Source organism: Desmodus rotundus, chromosome 9, assembly GCF_022682495.2.
Source record: "Desmodus rotundus isolate HL8 chromosome 9, HLdesRot8A.1, whole genome shotgun sequence".
Taxonomy (NCBI): Eukaryota; Metazoa; Chordata; class Mammalia; order Chiroptera; family Phyllostomidae; genus Desmodus; species Desmodus rotundus.
Genome location: NC_071395.1, coordinates 69,918,648 through 69,945,066, shown reverse-complemented (window position 1 = coordinate 69,945,066; position 26,419 = coordinate 69,918,648). Strand labels below are relative to the sequence as shown.

The 26,419-nt window shown below is 48.2% G+C and overlaps 1 protein-coding gene across 6 annotated transcripts in view; it reads right to left on the bottom strand.

Moving 5' to 3' along the window:
* GAS7 (growth arrest specific 7) overlaps positions 1-26,419 on the bottom strand; it is a 206,138-nt gene that overhangs the window by 54,516 nt on the left and 125,203 nt on the right. For all 6 annotated transcript variants that reach the window (XM_024565191.4, XM_045199096.3, XM_045199094.2 and 3 more), the window contains exon 2: positions 23,709-23,829. In XM_024565191.4, the coding sequence (XP_024420959.1) occupies positions 23,709-23,829 (121 nt within the window). The remainder of the gene's footprint in view (positions 1-23,708; positions 23,830-26,419) is intronic.

Here is a 26,419-nt window from a genome sequence, read left to right as displayed (position 1 = left end):
AATGGAGGACAAGTGAGGGAAGGAGCAGGGAGAGTGTGACCAGGAACAAGAGAGCGATGGGGTCTTCTATGAGTGACAGAAGAGCAGGCTCAGCGACTTCCCCAAGGGAGAAGGATGTGCTGACTGGCACTCAGACACCAGGAATTGGAGAACCCTCCAGGGTTCCAGCACAGACAATGCAGCTGCCCAAAGGGTCTGCCCCTGTCCATCTCCCAGTCTTGGCATTCTGGCCAATCTAAAACACAAAGCTGCCCTGCCTGGTGTGGCTCAGTGGATTAAGTGCAGGCCTGCGAACCAAAGGGTCGCCAGATTTATTCCCAGTCAGGACACATGCCTGGGTTGTGGGCCAGGTCCCTGGTAGGGTGGGCATGTGAGAAGCAACCACACATTGATGTTTCTCTCCCTCTCTTTCTTCTTCTTTTTCTCTCTCTAAAATAAATAAATAAAAATCTTTTAAAAATTAAAATAAAATAAAACACAAAAACACTTGGAGCCTGGGGCAGAGTGAGGCCTGGCCAGGCAGACAGCTGGAGAGGACCACCAGGGCTCTGGCTGAGTGACCTCGCCAAGGGCAGGAACCATCAACCCAGACGACCATACTGCCCACAAGAAGGAAGCCATGTCCAGGTTTTTTCCAATAAAAGACGTGTTCATCTGTTTACAGCACACCTGGCCCCTGACCAAGCCCAAGCAAAACTGCAGGGGCAGCTTGGGGCCCATATTCCTCTGGATTGAGGCCCTTTTGCCTTCTCTGGGGTTCCACCCCTCGGGTTCTAGGTCATCCCAGGTGACCATCCAGACTCCTAACAGAGTCACTGCCATGCAGGTCCCAGAGGCTCTGGGGACAAGGTAAGGTGCGTGGAAGAAGTGAGATGTTGAAGCCCCAACCAACCCAAGTCAGGAGAAACGTTTTTTCCTAAAGGCAACTCCAATTCAGTTCAGACCTCTTCCACTGAAACCAGGGGAGCCCAACACACACACAAACGAACTGACTGTGGGCCAAACCAGCCTGAGGGAGGCTGCCATTCTAGCCACCGAGGTACAGGCCAGAAATTATAATTTCCCCATCAGTGGAGTACAGTGGCTACCCTACGTAAAACAAAACTTTTGAAAAGAGAGTACACTTGAAAGGTGGGAAGCAATGTATACCTATTTTTCAGGCCACAGAGGTGCCCTCCCTTCTTAAGATAACAACAACAATAGAAATACTAATAATAAAACAGCACATAAGGTGGGAGTTTTAATTTTCAACAGTCACTTTTGGACTTCATTTCGCCTTGTTAAGACTGTATCCTGCTTGGACTAGAGGTATTGGCTTCTAGCGGGAAAGCCACAAGTTGCTGGACCTAGGCCACTGGTTAGAGTGATTTGCTTTGGGCTCACCTGTAAGTCTTGGCTTCACCCCGTAGCCTTGCAACAACCCCCTACCCCACCCGCTGGTAGACTCCTGGCCCTGATTGGTCCATTCCTTGGCTGTAGGGTGGCTCTCTGCTGCCCCTAGTGGCTACCAGGTGAAATAACCACAGGTACCAGCATGGGCTAGAATCTGAGATTCCTGTAGCAGCCTTCCCTTTGCCTTTTTTTTTTTTTTTATACTCCTCTTTCTGGGCTTCTCATTCTCTCTGCTCCCCCACCTCTTGTTTCTTCCTTTCCCTTTTTTGTTGGTGGCCCCAGCTGTGGCTTCTCTCCTGGCCCTTGTTTTCCTCACCAGGAGGGTCTGCTGGACCCAGGTTTTGCCAGACAGACAGCATCCCTGCTGTCCCCATCTCCAGCCTTTGTCCCTGTTCATCTGGAGCTGGCTTACTACCTGGCTGCTCTGCCATGTTCTCTATCTTAATGAGGAAGGCAAGTCCCAGGAGACTCACAGGAGTCCCAATGTCCCAGTCCAGAGGTCGGGCCAGCCCCCAGGAGAATGCAAGCTGCAGTGAGCTGTAGGAGCCGTTAGCACCTGGAGGTCTTGCTCTGCCCTCCCTTGGGACACTTAGCAGCAGAGCCTCTGATCCACTCCCACACATCAGCGCTTCCTTGGTGGGCCCCTGGCTTTGCAATCAACGCCCAGCTAGGGGTCTCAGGCTGCAGGATTTGCTAACCCCTTCCTAAAATTAAATGGGAAACTAGTATTCTCTGAACAGCCATTTGTACCTGGCCCACTTCAAGTCCCCCCACCTTGGGTGACCCTTCACAAAGGGTCACAAAAGGGGTCACAAAACACTATGAAATGGGTGCTATCATTTCTATTTTTAATGGAAGACACTGAGACCTCAGTGAGAAATGACAGAGCTGGGACTCAGTCTGACAGCGAAGACCACCACGTGCCGGCCACACCAACACCTCCGAGCGCAGTGGGGGCATTCTGGGAGCTGCCGGCAGTCAGTGCTGCTTTAATCTGTGCGCCACTCAAATAATTAGCATTTTTAGTTTACATGATATAATAAATGTTTATAACCTAAATATGTGAAAGATATTTAATGTAATAAATTATGTTATTAATTATAGTATTAATATGTGATTTTATATACTGATATATTATTAATTATCATTCTATTTGAGGGCCTACTCCCTCCGCATCTGGCACTGTTCTCGGCACTGGAGATACTGCAGGGACTGTGAGAGGTTGAACTCCTCCCTCTTCCTTCAGCTCACATTCTCAGTCATGATGCTATCCTAGTTTTTGACTACCAATATATAAAATTTTCGATGAACAAAAATTTAAAATACTTCTGAGGGGGGTAGAGGGAGGAAGTCATGCCAGGAGACAGGTAATCAGTAAGTAAAACATACCAGGTTAGACGGTGGTACGTACTGACAAGAATAAAGCAGGGAAGGGGGATAAGAAATGTTATTATAAAGGGGTGTGATTTTGGTCAGGCGGCTAGGGAAGGCCCCAATGAGGAAGGCACATTTATTATTATCTATTGCTGCATCACAAATGACTCCAAACTTGGCAGCTTAAGTCAACAAGCATTTATTGTCCCCTAGATTGGGTGAGTCAGGAATTGGGAGCGGTGGAGCTGGGTGGTTCTGGCGCAGGCTCTCCCATGAGGCTGCAGTCAGCGTATCATCACATCTTGCATCATTGAGGGCTTGACTGTGCTGGAGGCACCACTTCCAAGATGGCTCACTGGATGTGGCAGGAGCAGGGGCTCCTGCTGCGGGGCTGCTCACCCCTGGCAGCTGCCTGCCCTGAGAGGGAGAAGGCTGGGAGAGCAGTAAAGCCATGCCATCTTTTCTAACCTAGTCCCAGAAGTAATGCTCCATCGTGACTGCCAAATTCTACTAAATACGCAGACCAATCCTGGCAGAAGGGGGTTGGACTCACAAGGGCATGAGTGACAGGACACAGGTGCATCAGGGCCATATTGGAAGCTGGCTACTACACTAGTGAAGGAGCAGGCCATGCGTGTACCTGAAGGAAGAGAATTCCAGACTGAGGGAAAAGAAGATAAAACATCTCAGAGGTAGGCATAGATCTGTCCTCTTCAAAGAACAGCAAGCAGTATGGCATGTCCAAAGAGGTAGAAGAAGGGGTCAGAGGGGTCAGGGGCTGCGATGGATCATCCAAGGCAGTGGTTCTCAAAGCGGGTGCCCAGACCAGCAGCATCAGCATCCCCTGGGAACTCATTAGAAATGCAAAAATTACCCAAGTTCCTGGATCAGGCACTGTAAGGGTGGGCCCCATGATCTAAGTTTTAACCAGCCCTCCAAGTGATTTTGGTGTACGCCTGGGTTTAAGGACCATCGCTCTAGGGTCCTAAAGATCACAGTGAGGACCCTGGTTTTTATTTTGAATGTAGGGACAGCCATTGCAGAGTTTTTTTTTAAAAAATTATTTTTAGAGAGAGAGGAAGGGAGGGCGGGAGAAAGAGAGGGAGAGAATCATTGATGTGAGAGAGAAACATCAATTGGTTGCCTCTTGTATATGCCCGACTAAGGGTTGAACCCACAACCCAGGCATGTGCCCTGACCTGGCATCAAACTGGTGACATTCCGCTTTGCAGCACAATGCCCAACCAACTAAGACACACCGGTCAGGGCCATTGCAGAGTTTCAGGCAGAGAAGTGACATGATCCAACGGCTGTTATTGTGCCAGGACCTGTGCTGAGGATGCTTCCTGGACTGAGCCGACACATTCCCTCAGCATGTCTGGTGCCCTAGCAGTGCCATTTGACTGTCCAGCCTGTTACTCCCCTAGAGGTCAGACAAGCTTGGTCGAATGCCCTCCAGAAGGAGAGGCAGGAGCCAGACAGGGTGCCATGAATAGGGCCAGGGCCACCCAGGTGCCTTTGCAACCCTGTGGATGGCACTGGCAGCACTGCCTCCACCAAGAGCTGAGACACTAGGACCTAGGGTGTGTCACTCAGGCAGGGCCGGGGAAGGGGGTACCCAGGCAATGACCCCTACCCCCAGCTCTAGAGCCATACTGCCCCGTGCTGCTTTCAGACCCTGTTGGCCTGCAGATGATTCCTGAATGATCTAGCAACATGAAGAACAGCTTGACTGAAGAGATTCTTGCTTGGGAAGCTTCATCCAGATCCACCTCCCACAGGGCCTTCCATGCCTGCCCTGGCCCTGTCCACACACAGCTCAGATCCCTCTGGAAGGGGCATAGCAGGTGAGCTCTCAGCAAATGGGCTTGTCACACACCCTGCCCGAGCCCCTAACAGTGAAGGACTGCACTCTGCAGGATCATGCAGGTCTGACCTGTGGGAGGGCTGCTTACGGAAGGGCTGCTGAGCCTGGGCTGGCACCTCTTGACTCAGGCAGCCAGGAAAGACTTGACCATGGCCACTGGGCCCTGAGCTTCAGCAAACACAGACCCCAGGCCTTGGATACCTAAGGTTTCCAGTGACAAATGCTTGGCAGGAGTCAAGCCTGGGCAGGGGGAGAAGGGGTGAGGGGTACAGTCCTGCCAGCCCTGGGGTGCTCCCCTGAGCAATGAGATTTGGAGACATCAGGACCCCCACTGTCATGAGAAAGGAAAGAAATGGAATGGAGACCCAGCCAGGTGTTTAAAAACAGTCCTCAGGTATTCTGAGGCAGCCTAGAGCTCTTACTAAGAGCTCAGGCACTGGTGACAGACAGACAGGTGTTTGAATCCTGTGTCTACCATCTACACAAACTGCCGTGGTACTCAGCCCATGTCCTCACAGGAAAGCAGGGATAACGCTGCAGTAGCCTGGGGGTGGGACAAATAGCTGATGAGGCACAAAGAGCTTCCAGCAGTCTCTGACATAGAGTATGCCCATTTCACAGATGATCAGAGGCAGGTAAGATCCTGGCCCTTTGACATTGGCCTGAAACAAGCTCTGGACTGGCTGCAGCCCGTACAAAGGGCCTGGGAAGAGCAGGGCCAGGAGCAGTGCAGGGATTCTAGTGAGGGCAGGGGTGGGCTTCCTGGAACTCTCTGAGCCTGTCCTTTAGCCCCTCTAGGATCCCTGATGTACCAACCTCCATGTTGCTACTGCACACCTGGGTGAACACACTGAGAACCCCTCAACTTGGGTTGAGGGGGTAATGAGGGTTCACTACAATGTAGGAAAAGGGTATCTAGTCCCTGAGCCAGTAGATGTTGGCAGCCAACTGCCAGCTGACCCTCGTCTTAGGGTTAAGAAATTTGTAAGTAGGTGCTAAGAAGGAAACTCTATCAAAACCAAAGCCTGGATGCTCAGGGTCCAGCCTAAGCCCAGGTGTCTGGCAAAGCTTCAGTCTTACTTACCGAACCTAGTTCTTCATCAGGATCATAGGGACCACTTGTTAAAAATACTGATTCCCAGACTCCACACTCTGGGATATGGTTTAGGAGGTCTTGCATGGAACCCAGAAGTCAGCATTTTAACAAGCAGTCTCAATGACTAACCAGATGGGGAGAAGGTGGTCGAGTCCATTGTAACAGGGTCTTGGGAACCAGGCACAGACTGGGAGGTACCCAGATGAGACAAAACCCCAGGGCACAGGTCAGATGCAGGCTCAGGCAAGGCAAGAAGCAAGATGTGGGGTAGCAATGGAGGGCAACTTCCCCAAATGCCCATCATCTCCACCCCAACCTTCCATAAACATCAGGTTCACAACATTTGCCCCCAGAGAGCCCCAACTTTGACATAAGGCTTTGCTATCTGTTTTGATTCCTGGGGGGGACTTCTGAATTACAGTAGATTGTCATAAACCCTTTAGTGTGACTGAGTCCTCAGAGTCTTTCCTAGAATAGGGGGATGAAAAGGAGAGAGAAGAAAGCACAGCATTGAAGGAAGCTGGCAGGGAAAAGACGTCTGGAGAAGATTCCAGTGAGTGGGCACAGAGTGGCAGTGGATGGGGAGGGGGAGGACCTTGCTCCGTAGGAGCCTTCTTCACAAAGCCTTAGTGTAGGCCCCTGAGGGCAAAGTCCCAAGTTAGGACAAGAAAGATGAGTTTTATGCAATGCTATTCCCAGGTGTTTGGCAGAGACAGAGCTGACAGATCAGGGCCAACAGGATATTCTCATCCTGGCTGGGACCTAGGAGAGTCCGGGTGACCTCACGGTCCTGTGTGCTCCCAGTCAGTGTCATTCAGACTTTGTGAGCACTAACTGTGAGCAGCACCAGGCCGGGGAGCAGCTGCCCCTTGGGAGCTGCCACACTGCTTGGGGAGGCAGGGATGACCTCTTCCTGCCTCAGCTATGACTCCTGCTGGGGGGTCCACCCTTCGGCCAGATGTAGTCTGAGGGCAACACACGTGTGTCTGCCTACCTGGCATCAAGCGCAGTAGGCACTCAGGTAGAGCCTACTTATTAAAGAATGAAGACTCGGCTCAAAGCAGCCATTAGAAGTAAGTTCAGTTAATACGTGGTCAATGGCTGATTTAAAAAGTGAGTGAGTGTGCTTTGTGTTGTGTGTAGATGAGAAGACACAAATGGGTGGGAAGACAGAAAAGGGCTGAGGAGAGCAGACAGAGCACCAATTCCCTTCATGTCATGTGAATTACAAATTAAGCAAGCAGCCCAGATGAAAAAGAGCCAATGACATATATGGTGGTTCACAGAAAAACCATCACAAATGACCAATGAAGAAGAAAGGATGTTCATTCTCACTCAAAACGGGAGAAATGCGAGCTAAGGTGACAGCAAGACACTTTTTTTTATCCACTGGAGATATTTATCTATCTATATCTATATCTATATCTATATCATCTATATACCATCTATATATGTAACATCTTTCAAGACTGTAAGCTCTAGTGAGTAAAGATCCTGAAATCAGGCTGGGGATGTCTCTGAAAGGCAGTGGGGAGATAGCTATAGAACCCCAAATGCACGTGCCCCTTCACCTGACAACGGTTCCAGGTGCACGATGCCACAGGTAGAAAGACAGGTTTGGGAGCAGTTTTTCTGTAAGAGGGAAAAAACTCTGGGGAAACGCCATGCATGTCCACAAACAGGGGACTGATTGTGCTGTGCTGACAGGATGGTATTGGGTGCAGCTGTTCCAGGGAATGGGGTCCATCTGGGGGTGCTGATGTGCACAGCATCCGCCGAGCACACTGTGGCGACACCCGTGCACACAGGTTCTCACTTATAAAATGGCCTGAGTAAAATGGATATGCATGGAAAATTCCTGAAAGAATAGCCTTTGATGCCAGTTTTTTTTTAAATTTATTTTTAGAGAGACGGGAAAGGAGGGAGAAGGAGAGGGAGAGAAACATTGATGTGCAAGGGATATATCAATCAGTTGCCTCTTGCACACCCCCTACTGGGTACCTGGCCTGAAACCCAGGCATGCGCCTGACTGGGTGGGAATTGATTGGTGATCCCTTGGTTCACAGGCCAGCACTCAATCCACTGAGCCACAACATCCAGGCTGATGCTGGTTAATTCTTAAAAATGAAACCAAAGTAAGAAACAACAACAACAACAAAAACCTCTATTTTTACAGGGCACTCCGTTTGAATGTTTTACCAAGCACATTAGAACTTCCCATGACGGAGACAAAACTGTGCAGGAAGAAAGAGAAAGAGCGATAGGAAAAGAAAGACAAGAAGCAGACCCATACGGACTGGCTTAGTGTATGTCTTCGGGACAACGGGGGAAGGCTGGCTCCATCAATATGTGCTGTCAGAACAACGGGCCAACGATTTGAGAAATCTTAAGGTAGATGCATTTCTCACACATTTTCTGAAGTTAAATTCCACCTGGATTAAACTTTTTAAGGAGCAGGGAGAAAATGTCCATGAGTGCGCTAGAAGGAAATACTGCCTTCTTTCGTCAGCGAAGGCCTTTTAAAAGCGTGACCTCCAATGGTAGAAATCGTCAAAGGTAGAGATGAAGTTTAGAGAAATCACAATCAGCATTATAAACCAGCATATAAAGAATTAGAGCTTCTTGCTCCACATGATTGAGACCCTTGTCGAAGAGCTGTCCAAACCCCAGGGGTGTCCCTCCTCGGCCACCCCTATGTGGACCAGAGGGCATGGTACAGAATGGACCTTGGGGTGACTATCTCTTACTGTCAATGACAACTTTCTGCCAAATGGCTGCTAAAGAAAAAAGGCGAGTCTGCAGAGTTAAAAAAGAAAAAGTATGAAGCAAACCCCAAAAAAGAAGGGGCATGAGACATTACAAGGTCTGGAGATAGGACGATCCACTCGACACCTGACTTTCTGGTTTTGAAGCAGGCAATGCTCTGAGATGCCCCATGTGCTTCTAAAATGTCCTTTTTTATAAGCTAGTTTGAGTGCACTTCCATCCCTATAACAAAGCAGCCCCTAACCACAGACATCCACCCAACTACACCGTCCTATAAATGGCCAGCACCAGCCCTGAAGCCATTAGATTGCATCTGTGAACATGCTGAATTGCAGCTTCTTAACATGCCCCAAGCAGGTCCTCCACAATCTCTGCAAGGAAAAATCACTCCGCTCAACTGTTAAGCTTCTCTTCCCAGGAAGTGGTATTTTCCACTCATATATCACCTTTTTGATTTGTTTCCTGAGAAACTCAGCACTTATGAACTTTAATCGGTCTGCATTGCTAATCCATATTTAGAAGACTTTCCAGTAAAAGGTGTGACTTGCCTTTAGAAATAATGCTCAAAAGCACTAAGAGTGTTGCTTTTCACAAGACGGAGAGAAACTGTCAGAAAGAGTGATGGTTATTCTGGGAAATAGAATAAGTAATCATCTCTCCGAGGTGCGGCCACAGAGGCATTTCCAAGCTGCAGGATTTCAGAGGAAGGCCATCGAGAAAGGACACCAAGGGTCCCAGCGTCTCCTTCAGGCACACAGAAGTCCTTATCATCAACCAACACTACAGAATGAATATGGGAATTCTGGGCAAAACAAGCTGTTCTCAAACATAAGGAAAGGGCATTCAGGATAGAGGAGACCACACAAAACGGGTAAGAATAGGCAGCATTTTGGAATGGAGTAAAGTAAGATTCACTGGGAAATTGCATGAACAGGTTAAAAAAAAAGAAAAAGAAAACTTCTGCAGAAGGGCCCGAAAACCTCATTCATTTAGGGAAATGGCTGAACGCCACCAGCAGGGGCAGCCTTCAAGGTGGGCTTTCAGTAGTGCTTCCCTCACTTTGGGGCCCCAGTCCCAGAGTTTCCGATTCTCAGGTCTGGGGAGGTCAAAGAAAATGCATTTCTAACAAGTTCCCATGTTTGTGGATGCTGTTGTCCGGGAACCCCACTTTGAGAACCACAGGCCTGAAGACAAGGAAGGGCAGCACTCTCTGTACTGTTCAGTTTGCCCCACCTTCAGGTGTTGGAGGTAGCACCATTAAAAAGATTTTTTTTAAAGGTACAACAATGAAAGCAACCCACAAATTCCTTCCAACTTGAAAGCACCCACTGTTTATGCCATTTCCTCCAAACAGGTGGTGCTGCTAAAAACCACAGCATATACTTAAGTTGCTCCAAGAGATCCAGAAAAAGAAAAGTGAGCCTAACAGGGCAGGTGCTCTGAGAGCAAAGAGGTCCACCAGGACCACAGATAGTCAGGTTGTCACAGAACCCTCTTGAGGGTTTCTTGAGGGTTTTGTCTCCAGCCCTACAGCCCGCAAGCTAAGATGATTTTACATTTGCATACCTGGCAAGAAGAATTCACTCTTGGGGTGCCAGAGTTGAGCCAGCTGGGTGGGGAAGTGGTGTCCAAAAGCACTGCACGCTCTCTGACCCTTTCCGCTCTGTTTCCCAAGGCTCTGACCTGCTGTCCTCTCGACACCCTTCTCTGTAGTGTCCCCAACCTCACCAACACATATCATGTTTAGACACGAGCCGCAGAAAGCAAGTGGAGTCTTGATCTGCAGCAGCAAGGAAGAGGGGAGGGGGCCCCCTTGACTCCTAGCCTGGCACACCCCTCCTTCCGTGGCAGAGATCATGTGCCCCGGAATCCTTAGATGTTTGTTGCAGCATATAAAGAATGATCAGGGCCCTTCCGGGCTCCGATTTATGCATCTCAGCCCTGGGAGAAACCCCAGAACACAAGGCCACTTCTTTAGAGGGGCAGAGGAGGACAGGGTGTTATGCTGGGGGAGGGAAAGCAAAAGACAGCATCCTCTTTTGCAGAGAAATTATTTGTATCCTAGTTATAAAAGTATTACAGAACTAGGGAGAAATCATTGGAAAATATGTAAGAGCAAAGGAGAAGACAAAAGTCCTCCCTAATTCCATCACTCAGAAAGAACCACTGTGAACAAGTACCCCATCCCCTCCCCGCCCACACACACACCTCAATGCACAGGCGAATTGTGGGAAGAGAGGGCACCCAGTCACCAGGAATCAGGGACAGAGAGTAGGGTGGCAGAGGGCTGGGCTGAGTCTACGTGCCCACTAGGGTCTGTCCCTCAGGGGAACTACAGAGCTTGAAAGGGTTTTCAAGGCCAGCCTGTGCCCTCCCTTAGAAATGGGGAATGAAGACTTGGGTGCTGGGGATGCACCAAGGAGCTGACTAGAGAGCAGAGCTGTGAGCCTGACCTCCAGCCAAGCCCTCTCTGGGATACTTAGGAGCAGCCAAGAGGGGGACCAGAAGTATCTGAAAATCACCTGCTTTCTGGGTCTCTTTTCTGAAGCTTGTGTAAAAGCTTCTCTGCACTTCCTTCTCTTGGAACCACCAGAATTCTGGGACCCAGGCAGCTACTTGAAGGCAGAACCCAGCCCCACATTCACTGATAGGCTGACAATGCAGCAGGAAAGCAGGGCACCTCGCCTGCTGTGAGTGCTGCCTGACCCTTACACCAGGGGTGGGACACTAGGGGACAGACTGCACCTCTGAAAGGCATCGTGGAGGACACAATACCACTGGCCTGGCTTACTTAGCAGTCTCCACAGAGACCACCAGTGACTGTTGTGCTGGGGCATGGGAAGTGGACAGGTGATCTGGGGCTGCCCCTAAATACCACAAATGAGGTAGCTTCAATCACAAAGCTATGTTGTATCACAGTGCTGGAAGCTGGAAGTCTGAGGCAAAGGAGTTGGCAGGGTGGTTCCTTGGGAAGGATGTGAGGAAGAAGCAGTCCCAGGCCTTTCTCCCAGTTCCTGGTAGCCTTAGTCACCCCTTGGCTCACAGAGAGTGTTCTCCCTGTGTCTCACATGGTCTTCCCTCTGGGGCCCAAGTGGCCCCTTTCATAAGGACCCTGCACACTGTCAGGGCCCACCATGCGCTGGTATGACTTCATCTTAACATGATCATCTGCAAAGACCCTATTTCTAAGGGTCACATTCACAGGGAGGGGGTCAGGGCCTCAGCATCTTTGGCAGGAGGGGGCCACAGTTCAATCCATACCAGGAGGCAAAAGACTGCAGCTGGCGGGGAACTAGGAGGTCGGGATGGAGGTCAGGCTAACATGTGGAGTTGATATGGGGGCAAGAACGTCTTGTTTATCTAGAGGAATCATGGCGTTAGGCAGAAGAAGGTCTAGGTCTGTGTCAGGGCTCAGAGAGAAAGCAAGATGACCGGCCACTGGGGACCAAAGACAGCCAGGGACTAGATGGTACGAACCACAGCACCTGGGTCCTGTCAGGCTGCTTGTGAAAATAATGAAATTTTCTGCTCCAGTTTGGAACACTGCCCTGCTCTGACCTTACACCCCAAGAGCCCTCAGTCACCAGGACACCCCACTAGGTCTCCACAATGGCCACTAAAGGGTTAATGCCTGGGGTAGAGGGCAGGGCCCCCTCCAGCGTTTTCGCCCACTGCCCCTGCCTGTGCCAGACCACTCAGTAACTTCCTCCACTCTCTCCCTATTATGGGAGCCCTTTCTTCTCCGGGAGGGTATCTTTGACCACCCAGCTAGGCAGTTTCCACGACTGGCCAGAGGGCAGCAGCTTCATTCAACAGGAATGCCCAGGCGGCCTTCTGTGTATAAGGCCCAGCTCAGTATCTGTCTGAGGACGACAGGGCCTCTGTGGCCCTGCGCACACCCAGCACAAGGCAACCAGGGAGTGGCCTGCAGTGAGCACAGGCGCTTGCATGACTAACACCTCACCCCGTTCTCCTCCTCCCACGCCTCTTGGAATCCAACGCAGACTGAAATAACAAAATAGCTGTTACCCCACTCCTTGATCTTCCTTCAATAATAAAGATCTCATCATCAGAAACTCATGCCAGCTTTACATATGGAGGCAAACTCCCAAATGGTGGGGGGATGATGAGCCTGTTGATGTTATGACTCCTTCTTCCACAGAATTTTAGAGCCGGAGGGACCTTCTGAGGTCTATTCAGGCAGGAAAGAAAACTGACTCCAACCCACAAGGAAAGCCCCATTCAACCACCTCCTCCCCACTTCAGGAAGCAGTCTTTGCAGACATGGAACCATTTGCATTGTGTTTGCCCACACCACCCCTGCATGAAGCCATCCAAGTGGATAATGAGACCTGGGGCATTTAGCAAATACCCGCTGCTTGATAATCAAGTCACGTGGTCCTTGCCCACTCACTGATCAGAATATAACCTCCAGATAATTTCTATTTTGCTAGGCGTTCCAGACTGCCTTTCCCTGTAGACCCAACTTCCTGCTGCAGCCACATGTTGCCATTGCTCCCTGCCCCCCAACATACACATAGGCCTCAGGAAAGCCCCAGAGAGGCTGAGCTTCTGGCATTTCAAAGCTCCAAGGATAGGGCAGAGTGTGGGATGAGTCTGAAGGTCCTCCTCTTGAAGTTGACCAGTGTCAATTATTTCTCCTTAGACCCTTCACTCTCTTACCTGGTCCCATTCCATAATCTCCAACTTTCAAGGGCATTTATAAAATAGCTTTCTGACTTTGTGTCTAAGGCCAATTCCCCTCTGCAATACTTGGTACAAATCCATGAGCCTCTGTTTCAACACAGATCAAAGTCAGTACCCTCAAGAACTGGACATGTAAAAGGCATGCGTGAAGCCAAGTGAATATAAGGACAATTGAGAACAGTGACAACCTTCTCAGCTCTACCCAGGTGTGTTCAGGCAGGAAGGAGGGTCCCGTGTGGCCACACCTCATGATTTTTCAAGAGAAGACAAGTAGGGCATTTATGAAAAACATCCTAATTTTTCAATGTTGGCAACTAATCGGAGATTTTCAAGCATCGTGTACATGGAATAAAATGTTTCTGTGGATAGCCTCTGGCTTCAAGACCACCTAGCGTGTGACATCTACTATACTTTTATCTTTGCAGGACAGATCACTGGACCTGGAGATCCTGACTCTGCCTTGACCTTCACACCCGCAGACACCAAGCACAGAGGCACCACAGTGACCTTCACATCCCCAGCCACCACGCACAGAGGCACCATAGTGCCGCTTCCCTAGAAGTTCAGTCATCAGAGGCCAGCACTTTTCAAAAAGAGTTCAAACCAAGCAAATGTCATTCCTTATGGGTCTATAACTCACAGTGATCATATACTTTTTGTGGCTTTTAATTAATGAATATTGGTCTAGCTAACGACTGGTAGAGATCCTGCCCCTTGATACAAATTAGCCCTTCAATGCAATCAGATCCCTCTGGGATCCGGTGGGACACGGGGTTTACAGTGTGACGAATGGTGGGAGGACAGACTTCGCTGGCACACACTTCCTAACCGAGCAGAGTAAACATCTCCAGAGAACAGAAAAATGAAAGAAGAAACTGGACAACTCCACACCTGCAAGACCTGAATTGTTTCACTAGACTCTGAGGTGCTTGAAGGCAGGGGCGGTGTTCATTTTGTCCAGGTGCCAGAGTGCTGTGCCTAGTAAGAAAATAAAAATAGTACAAGCCCCACATTCTCGGACTTAGCCGTAGCTGGGAATAAAGTTGAAGTCAGAGCCCATAGGAGTTTTTCAAATAGCAAACATGCTGAGATTAATAAAAAAATTTTTTTTGAGCTATTGACTCAAAAGCTTTGGAATCATAAGACCTGTCACTACATCCTATTACACAGATAAGAATGAGGACTAGACACTACAGTCAGTTCTCCATATCTGTGGGTTCCTAATCTGCGCATTCAATCAGCCATGGGTCCAAAATATATTTTTTAAAAGTTACATTGTTGCTGATGTGTACTATGTAGTTAGGCATATTATGATTGCATCTGTACTGAAGACAAACAAACCCTTTTTTGTCTATTTACACAGCATTTATACCATATTAAGTATTATAAGTAGTACAGAGATCATTAGATAGGACAAGGATCTCAAGGTCTGAGCAGTTTTTACTGAATGCTATTCTTACTAAATAATAAAATGTAGCACAATTATTCTGCTGATGTAGCTGTAACCTGATGAACTTGACAGGAACCCGGCTACTAAGTTAATCCAACTGCAAAGAAGAAATCAACATTTAATTAACCAAATAGTGTACATAAGCAATGGCTAAGCCTCCCTCCAGGAGCCAGAGCTTTGGATGTGAATCCCGTCTCCTTTACTTGCTGCACGTAAATAAACTACCTAACAACAACTACGTCTAGTTTGTGACTAGAACACCCCAAGTGATGACCCCCTTGAGCTCAGTAACAAGATAATTTAAAGTTACGGAGGTTATATGCAAATACTATACCATTTTATATAAGGGACTTGAGCATCTGCAGATTTCAGTATCTGCACGGGTCCTGAAACCAGTTCCCTGTGGGTACCAAGGGATGACGATACACACAAGTCGGCTCCCCTGAAAACACCTAGGAATATGAACATTTGCCAGGCGAAGTGCCTCCCTTGGCAGTTTTACACTCATTCTATATCTTGTCCCCATAAAACTCAGTTATTTGTCTTCATGCAGCTCTTCCATGAGTCTATTTTAAATGTAACAGTTTATGGTTACATAACCTTTAACATGGGGACTATAATGCATGCTTATTTGTTTGAAGAAAACTGTATTTTCTCACTTTCCATAAGAGAAAGCTGGATTTAAGTTTACTCTTCAACTTCATAATAAATGATCCATTGACTATGCCTTCATCAATCTAAGTCTTCTTGCCAAGTTATGAAGAGGTGGTGACTATTAGAAAACACTTAAAATAATGAAGCAGACATTTTTACTCTTTTTAAACAGCAGATTCTGACTCAGTGGGTCTGTGGTGAGGCCCATGTGTTGGCATTTTTAACAAGCTCCCTAGGTGCTTCTGATGCCCCCAAAGTGTGGGAACCAGGCGGAAGGACTCCCCATCTGAGGTGTCCAAGGAACTCTTTCTGAATGACACCAACAAAGTCACCAACCTGCCAAAGTCCCTAATATGCCTGTTTTTGTAAACAATTTCACTGTGATATAATTCACATGCCATAAATTCACTCCCTAAAGCACATACAACACAGAGATTTTTAGTATATTTCATAGATTCATGAAACTATTGCCATTACCTAATTTTAGAACATTTTTATTACCTCGAAAAGGAAACCCCCCTATGAGCAGTCCCTCCCATTCATCCCTTCCCCAGTCCCTGGAAACCACTCACCTGTCTGCTTTCTGTCTCTATGGATTTGCCTGTTCTAGGCATTTCATATAAATGGAATCACACCATTATGTGGCTTTCGTGTTTGGCTGCTTTTGCTCAGTGTGATATTTTCAAGGTACACCCACGTGGTAGCACGTGTCAGGGCTTCGTTCCTTTCAATGGCCGAACGACACCCCACTGTAGGGCTATTATCCCATTGTAGGGCACACCACATTTTGCTTTCCAGCCATCGGTGCATGGACATTTCAGTTGTTTCTGGCCATTATGAATAACGCTGCTGAGAACATTTGTATACAGGTTCTTGTGTGGATGTATGTTTTCCATCCCCATGGGTATGCATCTAGGAGTGGAACTGCTCGGTCACATTCCACATTCTTCTTGTTTTGCTTCCCTATCTGAACCATTAGCTGCTTATCAGTGACTCCACCCAAGAGCCAATGAGGAAAGTTCTTACACTGTTTACCAAAAGCAGTCTTTTTCAAGTAACTCAACTTCCTAGAATACAGCAAACAACAAAATACTCTTTGTCTGTCTTTTGACTGTTAAGGGTCCTCAACTCACTGGCAGAGTGAAGGAGTCTCTAACCCACTTGGCGAACTCCAAAACTCCAAGAGATGACGGGTCGTAAACACTGGTGAGAAATGGGGGGTGTGCTGTGCACTTCAGTACTAACACTACAAATTGAAGTGGATTCTCTGGAAGAAAACACAACACCCAAACAGAAGCAAATTAATGGTAAGCTTTCAGGTCTAACAGCCTTCCACTAAGAGTTCATTAAAGAAAAAAACAAAGCCCAAATAAGAAAAGTTCATGAACACACACACACACACACACACAAATTTCAATCAGCCAAATGTGCCGAACGAAAGCATCTTTTAGTCTCCCATTTGTTCAACACAGATGGACAGAAGAAAATAAATTGATATTTTTTGGGTGGAGAAGTTTCTCGGGGCAACTTTTATTAATGGAATTATCAGGGCTGTTCCATCCAGGGAGTTAGGAAAGTATCCAATTATTTGTAACAAAGCAAAATTCAAAAAAATGCCTTTAAAAGTGTTTTACTGGAAAACTTACCCAGAAACTCACAGTTCCTGGTGCAATAAAGTTAAATGGGAGTTTACTCATTTAAAGAAAAATTAAAACAAGAATTCAAGAAAACAACCAACTATTTGGCAAATAAATCGAAAGGCTCAAATCCTGGGTTAATCCTCCAAGTTTCACTCATAATCATAATAAAACATTTACACATATGGATTCTTTGTCAAAAGAGCTTGAAAACAATTCCCAGCTCCCCCGGGTTTCAGCTGACACTCTAATAGCATAGTTAAGTTCCCCTTAAAAATAAGTGTTACTTCAGGTAGTTTTTCCTCCTAATCTGTGAACTCAGCTATCCTTACTGTTAATGAAGTCACCACGCCCCGTGCCCATCCTCCTGGATAGTGAGGCAAAGAAATCCAAGTGTAGAAGACCGAGGACCCAGGTGTTTCCTGGCATGTGAATGGCCAGGTGACTCTGAGTAAGTCTCTTTACCATGTGGGGGCCTCCATTTCCTCACATGTGAAAAGAGTGGTTCTATTTGTTAGGCCAGGGATCATCAAACTTTTTCTTTCAAGAGCCAGATAATAAATTATGTTTGGCTTTGGGAGTCACATGTTCTCTGCTAAACTCTGCCATCACCAGGCAAAGGCAAACAAGTTATACGTGAACAAAAGAGCATAGTGGGTTCCAATAAAAATTTATTTACAAAAATAGGCCACAAGCTGAGCTTGGCCCATGCGCTGTTAGATGATTTAAAAGGATCCCCCAAGGATGAGTAAAAGTCACTGGCTGCTGAAACCCTATGAACAATCAAGCCATCAAGGTATGACACTGGAGAGAGAGGCAGACCACAGCAGGCAGGTCTATGGGAGTCTCTGCATCAGGACGTGGACATGGGTGCTTCCTCCCATTTCCATCAACCGCATATCCGTTTTGGTTCATACCTCACCCATGCTCCACTGACCTTCACCATGGCCTCGGATGAAGCATCACTATGTTGGGGTGGAGTCCAGCTTTCTGAGAGGTTGCTGGGGTCAGATGATAGAATCCAAAAGTGTGGGGAAGCTTGGCCAATGGGAAATAGGAGATGAGAGGGAGGTGAGCAGATTCCACACCTCTGCTCTCTCACAGATGGACGACTCTTTGCAAACCTTTCAGAGACAGGAACACACCTGCTGGGTCTCTGCAGTTCACTCTCAACACCAGCCAGCCCCTGGCATATCTTCCTTTGTCTCCCTTCCCTCCCTCACCCACTTTCACTGCTCGGCTCAGACCTGCTAAGTAAGATGTTAACACTTAATCCTCGCCTCGGGCTCAGCTTTCTAGAAAAACAGAGCTATGGCATGCCACTCAAGTGATCTCGTTCTACAGAAATGAAAGCTGTAGATGAAATCCACGTAACTACTGGATTTAAAGGATACAGAGACTAATACGTAAGAGGTAAAATAGTGATTCATATATTAAACAAAACTAATCTTGGCCTTCATTCCTGGCCTGTAACACCCCTTCATTGTCCAAATGGTAAAATGTGTCCTAAACAATCTCTAAGCATCTCTCGAAAAAGAAGACCTGAATACCCATAACCATATCACTGTTAAGTAATCGCACATATCTGGCCTTCCAGTTATAAATGGAACAAACGACAGTGTGCTGTGTGTGTGTCTTGAAATGTCACTGTCCACTGTGCAAGTGAGAGATCCCCCCTGAACACCACCACTTCGGGTCCCTGGACAGGACAGGTTATTGATAACAGCTCACTATCCCAAAACTAAACACGATCCCAACTCTTGGCAATACGGTCAACTTCAGTGAGAATAAAGCATTTTCTCAAACAGTAGGAGACAAGCAGTTTCCTGATAGCACAAGTCCTACCGAGGGTCCCTGGGGCCTGAGCTCAGGGCCACCCTGCACGGTGAAACGCCCTGGAGAGCCACGGACATGGAGAGAGAAGGGCAGATGGGGACTTCCCCGAAGTCTCATAAAATGCATGCTTTGATGGTGTTACCGAAAACAAGAACATTACTACACAACTTCCCCACTGAAACTCCCTCTTAGCCATCACTATTAAATTACCTATGCTTTTCCCAATGATTTAAACTATCACCCCACCATAAATCTGATCTATACTTCAGTCTCTCTAACACTGCCAACAACCTTTTCTTCCTTGCCTTTCCTGACATTGCCTTCTCTTGGGTTCCATGTATCTCTGATGATTCTTTCAGTGTCCTTTAAAAGTTTGCCCCTCCCTTAAAAATTGTGGCGCAGGGCTCTCCTGGAGGCTTGTCCTGTGTAATCTCCTGCATTTGCGTGACTTTGCTTCTCTGACGATGACATGCAAATGCTGGGTCACCCCCTGTGGTTGTGCAGGTTGGCCACCATACAACAGTGTCAGGCCAAGTGGGCAGATAGGGGTGAAATCCACTCTGCTCTCTGCTTGCCAAGCCATGCACCCACAGAACAGCGCCCCAGACTCCTACCTCCAGCCCATATGTCCCGAGTCACAGCACCATCCCTCCCAACATTCGCTAGCCATCTCTCCCGGAATGTCCCCTGAGGATCCATACACTCTACATGGATTCATCTTCTTTCTTCCAAACCCGTTCCTCCCTGAGTCCCCTGTTCTCACTGCATGGCTGTGGCACACGAGGCAGAAAAGGAGGAGGAATTGGAGGTTCTTCTTTCCCCGACTGGAAACACCCTATCTGACAGAGTGTACCTCCTGCTCTCCAGCCACAGTTGTAGACGTGGAGTTGACCTCATTACTTCTGCTCTCATGTAGTCTGCCAGGGCCCGTGCTTGCTGTTTTTAAACCCTTCACTCTGCTGCGCAAGTGACCTTGCCACACTGTTCTGAGTGTGTCATCCCACACTCTGGATGCCACCGTGGATTTCCACTGTCCACCGGGAAAAGTCCCAACTCCTCAAGGTGCCTCAGGGGGTCTCTTATGGGTCAGGTCCCTAACCCCCTCTCTCACTTCTTGGTTCCTTTCCAAATACGTCAGCCTTGCCTTGCTACCCTGTTTTTGCTCACGCAGTGACTTCAGCAGGGACCCCTGAGTCTTGACTGAGACTCAGTCAAAAGTGCCCCCTCTTTGAAGACTTGATACCTGGATAAATTTGACAACGCTCTCCCCTGAGGCCCCAGATTTCCATGCAAACACCCACAATGCTTATTGGTTTCTCTGACTCCATTAGAACCATGGTCTTTGGAAGCAGAGATGGCCTCTCTGAGGATTCTGTGTCCACATAGCCTGGCTGGGCACTGTGATAATCCCCATGCATATAAAGTCCTAAGTGGATTTGAACATAAACAGATTAGCCCTAGCAAGGTAACAGAAATGTAAGTTGCACTTTAAACCAGTTGTATTTGTAGGTGCTATAAAAATGAAGACAGAATGCCTGCTGTGCCCAAGCACCCTCTGCGAAAGAAGTGATTAGGGATTGAGGGAGATGAAGTATTTAGGGGGACAGGTGGACAGAGAAGAAGAGAGGAGTGGCCTGTGGCGGCTTTAGCAGGGCACTGGTGGCCTTTGCTTCCTGGGCAGTGGTACGTGGCTCTGGCCTGACTCACTGGCAGGAGAGATCCAAGAGCTGGGACAGAAGGGTGGATACAGCAGACTCAGTGGTGAGGAGACACAAAGTCAAACGTCAGGAGGTCAGATAAAGGCGAGTGTGTGAAGAGCAAGTGGCTGTTCTAAGAGGTACTTTCCTGCTGAAAGGCAGTCAGGTTTGAAACCTTAAAAATTAGCCCAGCAGCTAAACAAAACCAGTCTAAGTAAAGATTCCAGAGAAGACCCAGAGAGATAGCTGGGCTTCCCATTCTCTTAGATGAAAGGGCAAAATCCTCAACATGATGTTCAAGGTCTATACAACCACTCCAAACATGACTAACTCTTTGCTAGCAGGAAGGCAATTCCCGTTGGCAACCCCTTCCTCATCCTGCCCACCTAAGCTGAAGGCACCTCCTCCTCCAAGAAGCCTCCCCTGACCTCCCAGGGCCTCAACTGAACTTGCTCTCAAAACACCCTGGGCTTCTCCTTCATAGCCCTGCTCAGAATTGTAATCAAATATGTATTCATTTAAATTCTATTTCCTCTATAAGAAGAAGCCCTTTGAGGGCAGGGACTGATTCTTCTTTATTATTATATCCCTAGCATCCAACACTCTGCCAGGAACATGTTTGAGGCCCACCAAGTGTCTGTTGAATGAAGAATTCAATCAAACAGATAAAGTGAATTAAACAGCGAATGAATAAAACGAGTGGGTCTAGGATGCAAGGCCAAGGAGCCAGAATCACCGTGAGCACATCAGAGAAGGTGGGGAAGGGGAATTAGGGCCAGTCCTGCTGCAGAGGACAGGGAGATTAGAGCAGAGGCCGGCCACCAACACGGTCTTTGGGCCAACACCAACCCCATCCCCACCCTCCACTATCTATCACACAGCCTGTGAACTCCTAAACTAACACCATCTTTCACATTTTTAAATGGCTGAAAAAGACCATTTATGACATGCAAAAGTCATCTGAAATTCACATGTCGTTGTCCATAAGAAAAGCTTTATTGGAACAGAGCTGCACCCATTGGTTTATGTCTTGTCCATGGCTGCTTTCACATGACAGTGGCAGAGCTGAGTCGCTGTGACAGGAAATAGGAGTCTCAAGCCCTCCCTGCCCCTTTACTGAAAAAGGTTGCTGAACCCCGGCCTAGAGTCTCTTGACATTGCTGTATCCCAGCTGTATCCCAGGGTCCACAAAATGTCCTGACCCAGCAGCACATGCATCAACCTGGGCCTCAGAGAAAAGCTGCCACATGCTGTCAGTTAGGGCAGCATGGGACTTAAATGTCCCCTTCGTGAAGAGAGGCTGGTTAAACTAACGGCATCATACACTAGCAATGGACTACGACTACATAGCTGTCTTTAAAAATGAGTTAGGCTGGAATGTACAAGTACACAGAGATGTCCAGAGTACATTGTCAAAGCAATTTATAAAACAGCATGGAGAGCATTTTCCAGTATATTAGAAAGAATAACTGTACGCATGTTTAGAAGATGAGAAAATAGGAGTATCTGGAAGAATATATCTGGTAAATAGTTCTAGGGTATTGGGCCAGGGATTTTTAATTTTAAATACTTCTGTACTCACTGAGAATACGGTGTTCTCTAACACAGACACACACATACACACACACACGGTGATTTTAGAAAGCCACTTTTACCCGCAGCGGGGAACTGAATTCTTGATGATCTCAGGATCACGTGGTCCAGTTTCTTCATTTTGGGGAACTGCACATAAACACTTTCTTCTGCAACTTCAAAGTCTGATAACAGTGCAAAGCTGCTCATATATTCGTTTTGAGGAAGCTCAAGATTAGAATGGTCAGAAATAGTTCTACTTCCCTTTTCCTAGAAACCCTGGTTACTACGAACACCCTTCTCAAGCTCACGAAAGGCCAGGTTGCCAGGGGACACAAACAAACTTGCCACCCCCGAGTGGCAGCTGCGAGCTGCTGTCTCTGTTGCTCCCTCTCATAGCAGCTGGCTCTGTCACCAGGTCACCAAGGGCAGGTTCATAATCATCCGTCATGTTAATGGTCGCACTGGGCGGGGCGAGGTGGCCATAAGATGAGGCAGGTGAGAAGCCAAGAATGAGTCAACAGGTAGATTTCAGATTCTGCCTTGGCACACACATCTCTGATTCCTACGGAGGAATCAGACAAAGGAAGTCTTCCTTCACACAAAGGAAGTCTGAATCTAACTTTCTGTGTGTCTAACCTTTGTTCTGTCGTGACAGTTTCCTCAAGGAGTCATGGAGGTCAAGAGCCAAGCTGTTAGCTGGTTTTGCTCTGCCCTGCCCAGACACAGGCCTGGGACACTCCTCTGCTCACCCTGCTGTAGTGACCTGTCACACCTCCTTCACCCTGCAGTTGGCCCCTGGGACCCTGGGGTTGTTATCGTGAAGGCCCAGGAAGTCCATACATAATAACTGGGGGCATGGAGGTGCAGTCTGAACTCAGTTCAGAAATGCACATGGAACCTGTGTTTTCTGTTAAAATACCTGATCCATGAGTAGCCCCAGCATTAACCAAAGAACATTCCAAGAAACACCGGCCAGTGAAAAAATTCAGGCAAGAGAAAGATGCTGTGAAGTTGGGAAGACTTCACACTTGCAACACCTGTTTGGAAACTTCTGTATCATTGGAAGATTTTATTTAATTTTTAGAGAGAGGGGAAGGGAGGGAGAAAGAGAGGGAGAGGAACATCGATGTGTGAGAGAAACATCAATCAGCTGCCTCTCATACATGCTCCAACTGGGGACCAAACCTGCAACCCAGGCATGTGCTCTGACAGGGAATCAAACCAGTGATGCTTTGTGGGACCATGCCCAGCCAGCTGAGCCACACTAGTCAGGGCTTCTCTATCATTTAGTACATTCAAAATCCTAAGATAGCACGCAGTCGCTAAACCTGTTCAACTTGACTTAAACTAGCTGTTGACCACAGAACCTTTCACGATCCCAATCTGGAAAACACAGCTGCACACCATGAAGTTGGGTTCAACAATCATGCCCGAGTGGCTGTGCAGGTCTGAGGATGATCCCAACCTTGAAGGGCAGGTTTTCCAGTCAAGGCTCAGACCCCTACCACCCAGCACTGTGGGAAAAGCAGCCTTTGGAGTAGATTTCTGAAGAAAAAGTCTTTAAAAACTAAGAGGTAGGGGGTGGAGGAGAAAACCTGCCCCTCAGAGAGATAGAAACCTGGGGCTGGTGCAGGATGCTTCCTAGAGTGGGACTCACCATTGGTAGTTGTGTTGACATAGTAACGCCGGCCCTGAGGAGACAAGTAGCTTTGCCAGCCTGGCGGAAGGACGACGGTCTGGCTTTCCTCTCCAGGCGGAGGGGGGACCATTCCAGGCTTCTGTTGAGGAGGAAAGATAAGGTCACACATGTTTGGCATTTTTGCAACTGATTTCAACCAGGAAGTCAGAGGCAGGTGAAGTCCCCCTGGAATAGCTCAATGTTGGGGTGTGTGTGGCCCACAGGCTTCCCTAAGGGAGGTCACAGGCCACACTTGAGTGATTTTGGCGGTTGTCAGGGCATGAGGTGTGAGGAACACTTGCTTCCTCAGAGTCCCCGCAGAAGGGACAGGATCCCCTAGAGCAGGGGTGTCAAACTCATTTTCACTGGGGGTCACATCAGCCTCATGGTTGCCTTCAAAGGACTGAATGTAATTTTAGGACTGTATAAATGTAACTACTCCTTAACTAGGGGCAAGGAGCTCAGCTCTGCCACCGATTAGAAACAAGGTAGAGGGCTGGATTTGGCCCGCTGGCCTTGTGTTTGCCGCCTGTGCCCTAGAGGATGGGTTCCCCTACAGTGCCAGTCAGTTCACAGAGCTGGACTTTTGCCTCTGTTACCCTCTAGAAAACCACTCCCAGGGCTGCTGCTCCTCCTGCAGCGGGAGGTGCTGATGTCCACGGCTAAGAGAACAGCTTGAAAGTGAGCTGCAGAGACACGGCTCCCAGACGGCTCAGCTTTCTGCAGGCCGTGAAGTCATGTGCTCATGTGTCCTGTGGGGCCTGCCTGCCCTCACTGGGATTGGATTGGTCCTAGCTGCCCAAGGGACTTCGAGGAAACACGGCCTCCCCAGGGCCTCTGTGTGTATTTCCTTAAAAAGTTTCACAATTTAATTAAAAACCTTCTCTGATGCCCTAAATACTTCCATCTCCCATGCCTGTTAACCTGCAGCACCTCTTGGATTCAGCAGGAAAGACTGGCTTCTATACTGCCCAGTGCTGGGGGGATGAACAGCAGCCAGGCCAGGCGGTATTCTCGCCAGCAGAGTGTGTCCATGGAGCCCAAGCATACACCTGAGTGTGCTCACTTGGGCCTCTCCCAGGTTGGAAGATGGTCAAAATATATGCAAGACAAATAGCCTGATGATGAGTACAGTGTGTGAGTGTGTGTGAGTGTGTGTAAAATAGTCCACATATAGGAGATATACATTTTGGCTGCGTAGGGTTGGGAGCAACATAGAAATAGAGAGATTGGGGGCTTGACTGAAGAAATAAATATTCTAGAATGAGGTTGCTTCTGCTTGAGTCATAGCATGTGAGATGGGAAGACCGGACAGGGGCTTGTCCGAATTACCTGGGAGGGAATGGGAAATTGTTAAAGGGTACTAAGCAAGGGTCAGAGACCGACAAGGCCAGAAGAGGCTGTGGAGGAGAGAGAGACCCAGGAGCACATTGAACCCTTCCAGCCTGGGGCTCCATCCTGCCCTAGCCACTGAGCAGCCCGTAACCCAGGAAAATGCCACCACCTCCTGCGTGTATAAAAGGAGGAAGATACTGGCCCAGCTGTGGAAGACACTGTGATTAGCAATAAGAAACCCGGCTCTAGGAAGGTGCCTGTCACCAAGAATGCTCCATGAATGGGGGTTTCTGGTAGGAGGGGGGCTCTCTAGATGCCAGAAGACACCAGGCATCACACAGCCTCTGCCTGCTGTGGCATGAAGCTCACCTCAGCCTCACCATCACTGCATCTAAAATGTCACCATGGTCACTCCTCCCAGGTTTCTGTTTCCAAGACGACGTGACTGAAAGGGCAAACACAGGCCAGCTAGGGTGGTTAACGTGTCAAGACGCTGACTACTATGTTCTGGTGAAAAGGCCGGGTGGCGAGGAGAACTCTCCTGAGCCGTGCTGGTTGAGCACATGGGCTGATCCTCCTGACCCCCTGCACCCACCTGGGAAGTAACAATGACACCTATCCCATCTCCACAATTGCAAGGTGCTTTTCTCTTTAGAATGGCTCTAGTTGAGCCCTGGCTGGTGTAGCTCAGTGGATTGAGTGTGGGCCTGCGAACCAAAGAATGGCTCTAGTTGATTTACCTAAATAACCTGTGGGGCCAGGAAAGGCTCTGGTTTACATTTGAGGACACTGATGACCAAAGAGGTACCATTCCTGCTACCTCTTTGAGGTCTCCCCATGTGGGAAATGCAGAAGCCACCAGCATGAACACTGTAGAAGATGCCTGCAGGGGAAGCCCCCCTGATACAGAGCCAGGAAGGGCCAAGAGGTGTTGAAAGAGGGGAGGAGGGCACCCAGGCCAATTTCCTAATTTGGCCAATGTGGCAAAGGTGGTCTCCACATCCCCCTCCAGTACGGCCGTGGGCTCCTACTCTGCCTGCCATCTGACTGTGCTTTGCCTCCATCCCCCAAGGCAGCCAGCCTCCTTTCCCCTCTCCCAGGAAGAAGTTATTCCTGTTGGCTGGACTGAAAGAAGTCAGGAGTCAAAAGATATGGAGACAACTGGGTACACAGCCAAGAGAAGTGAAAATAGTGCTCCCACGCTTGTACACTCATGTTTTAGCATTATCCACAATAGCCAAAAGGTAGAAACAACCCAAGTGACCATTAACTGATGAGTGGGTAAACATGCAAAAAAACATTCAGCCATCAAAAGGGATGAAGTGCTGGTACACACTATAGCATGGATGGTCCCT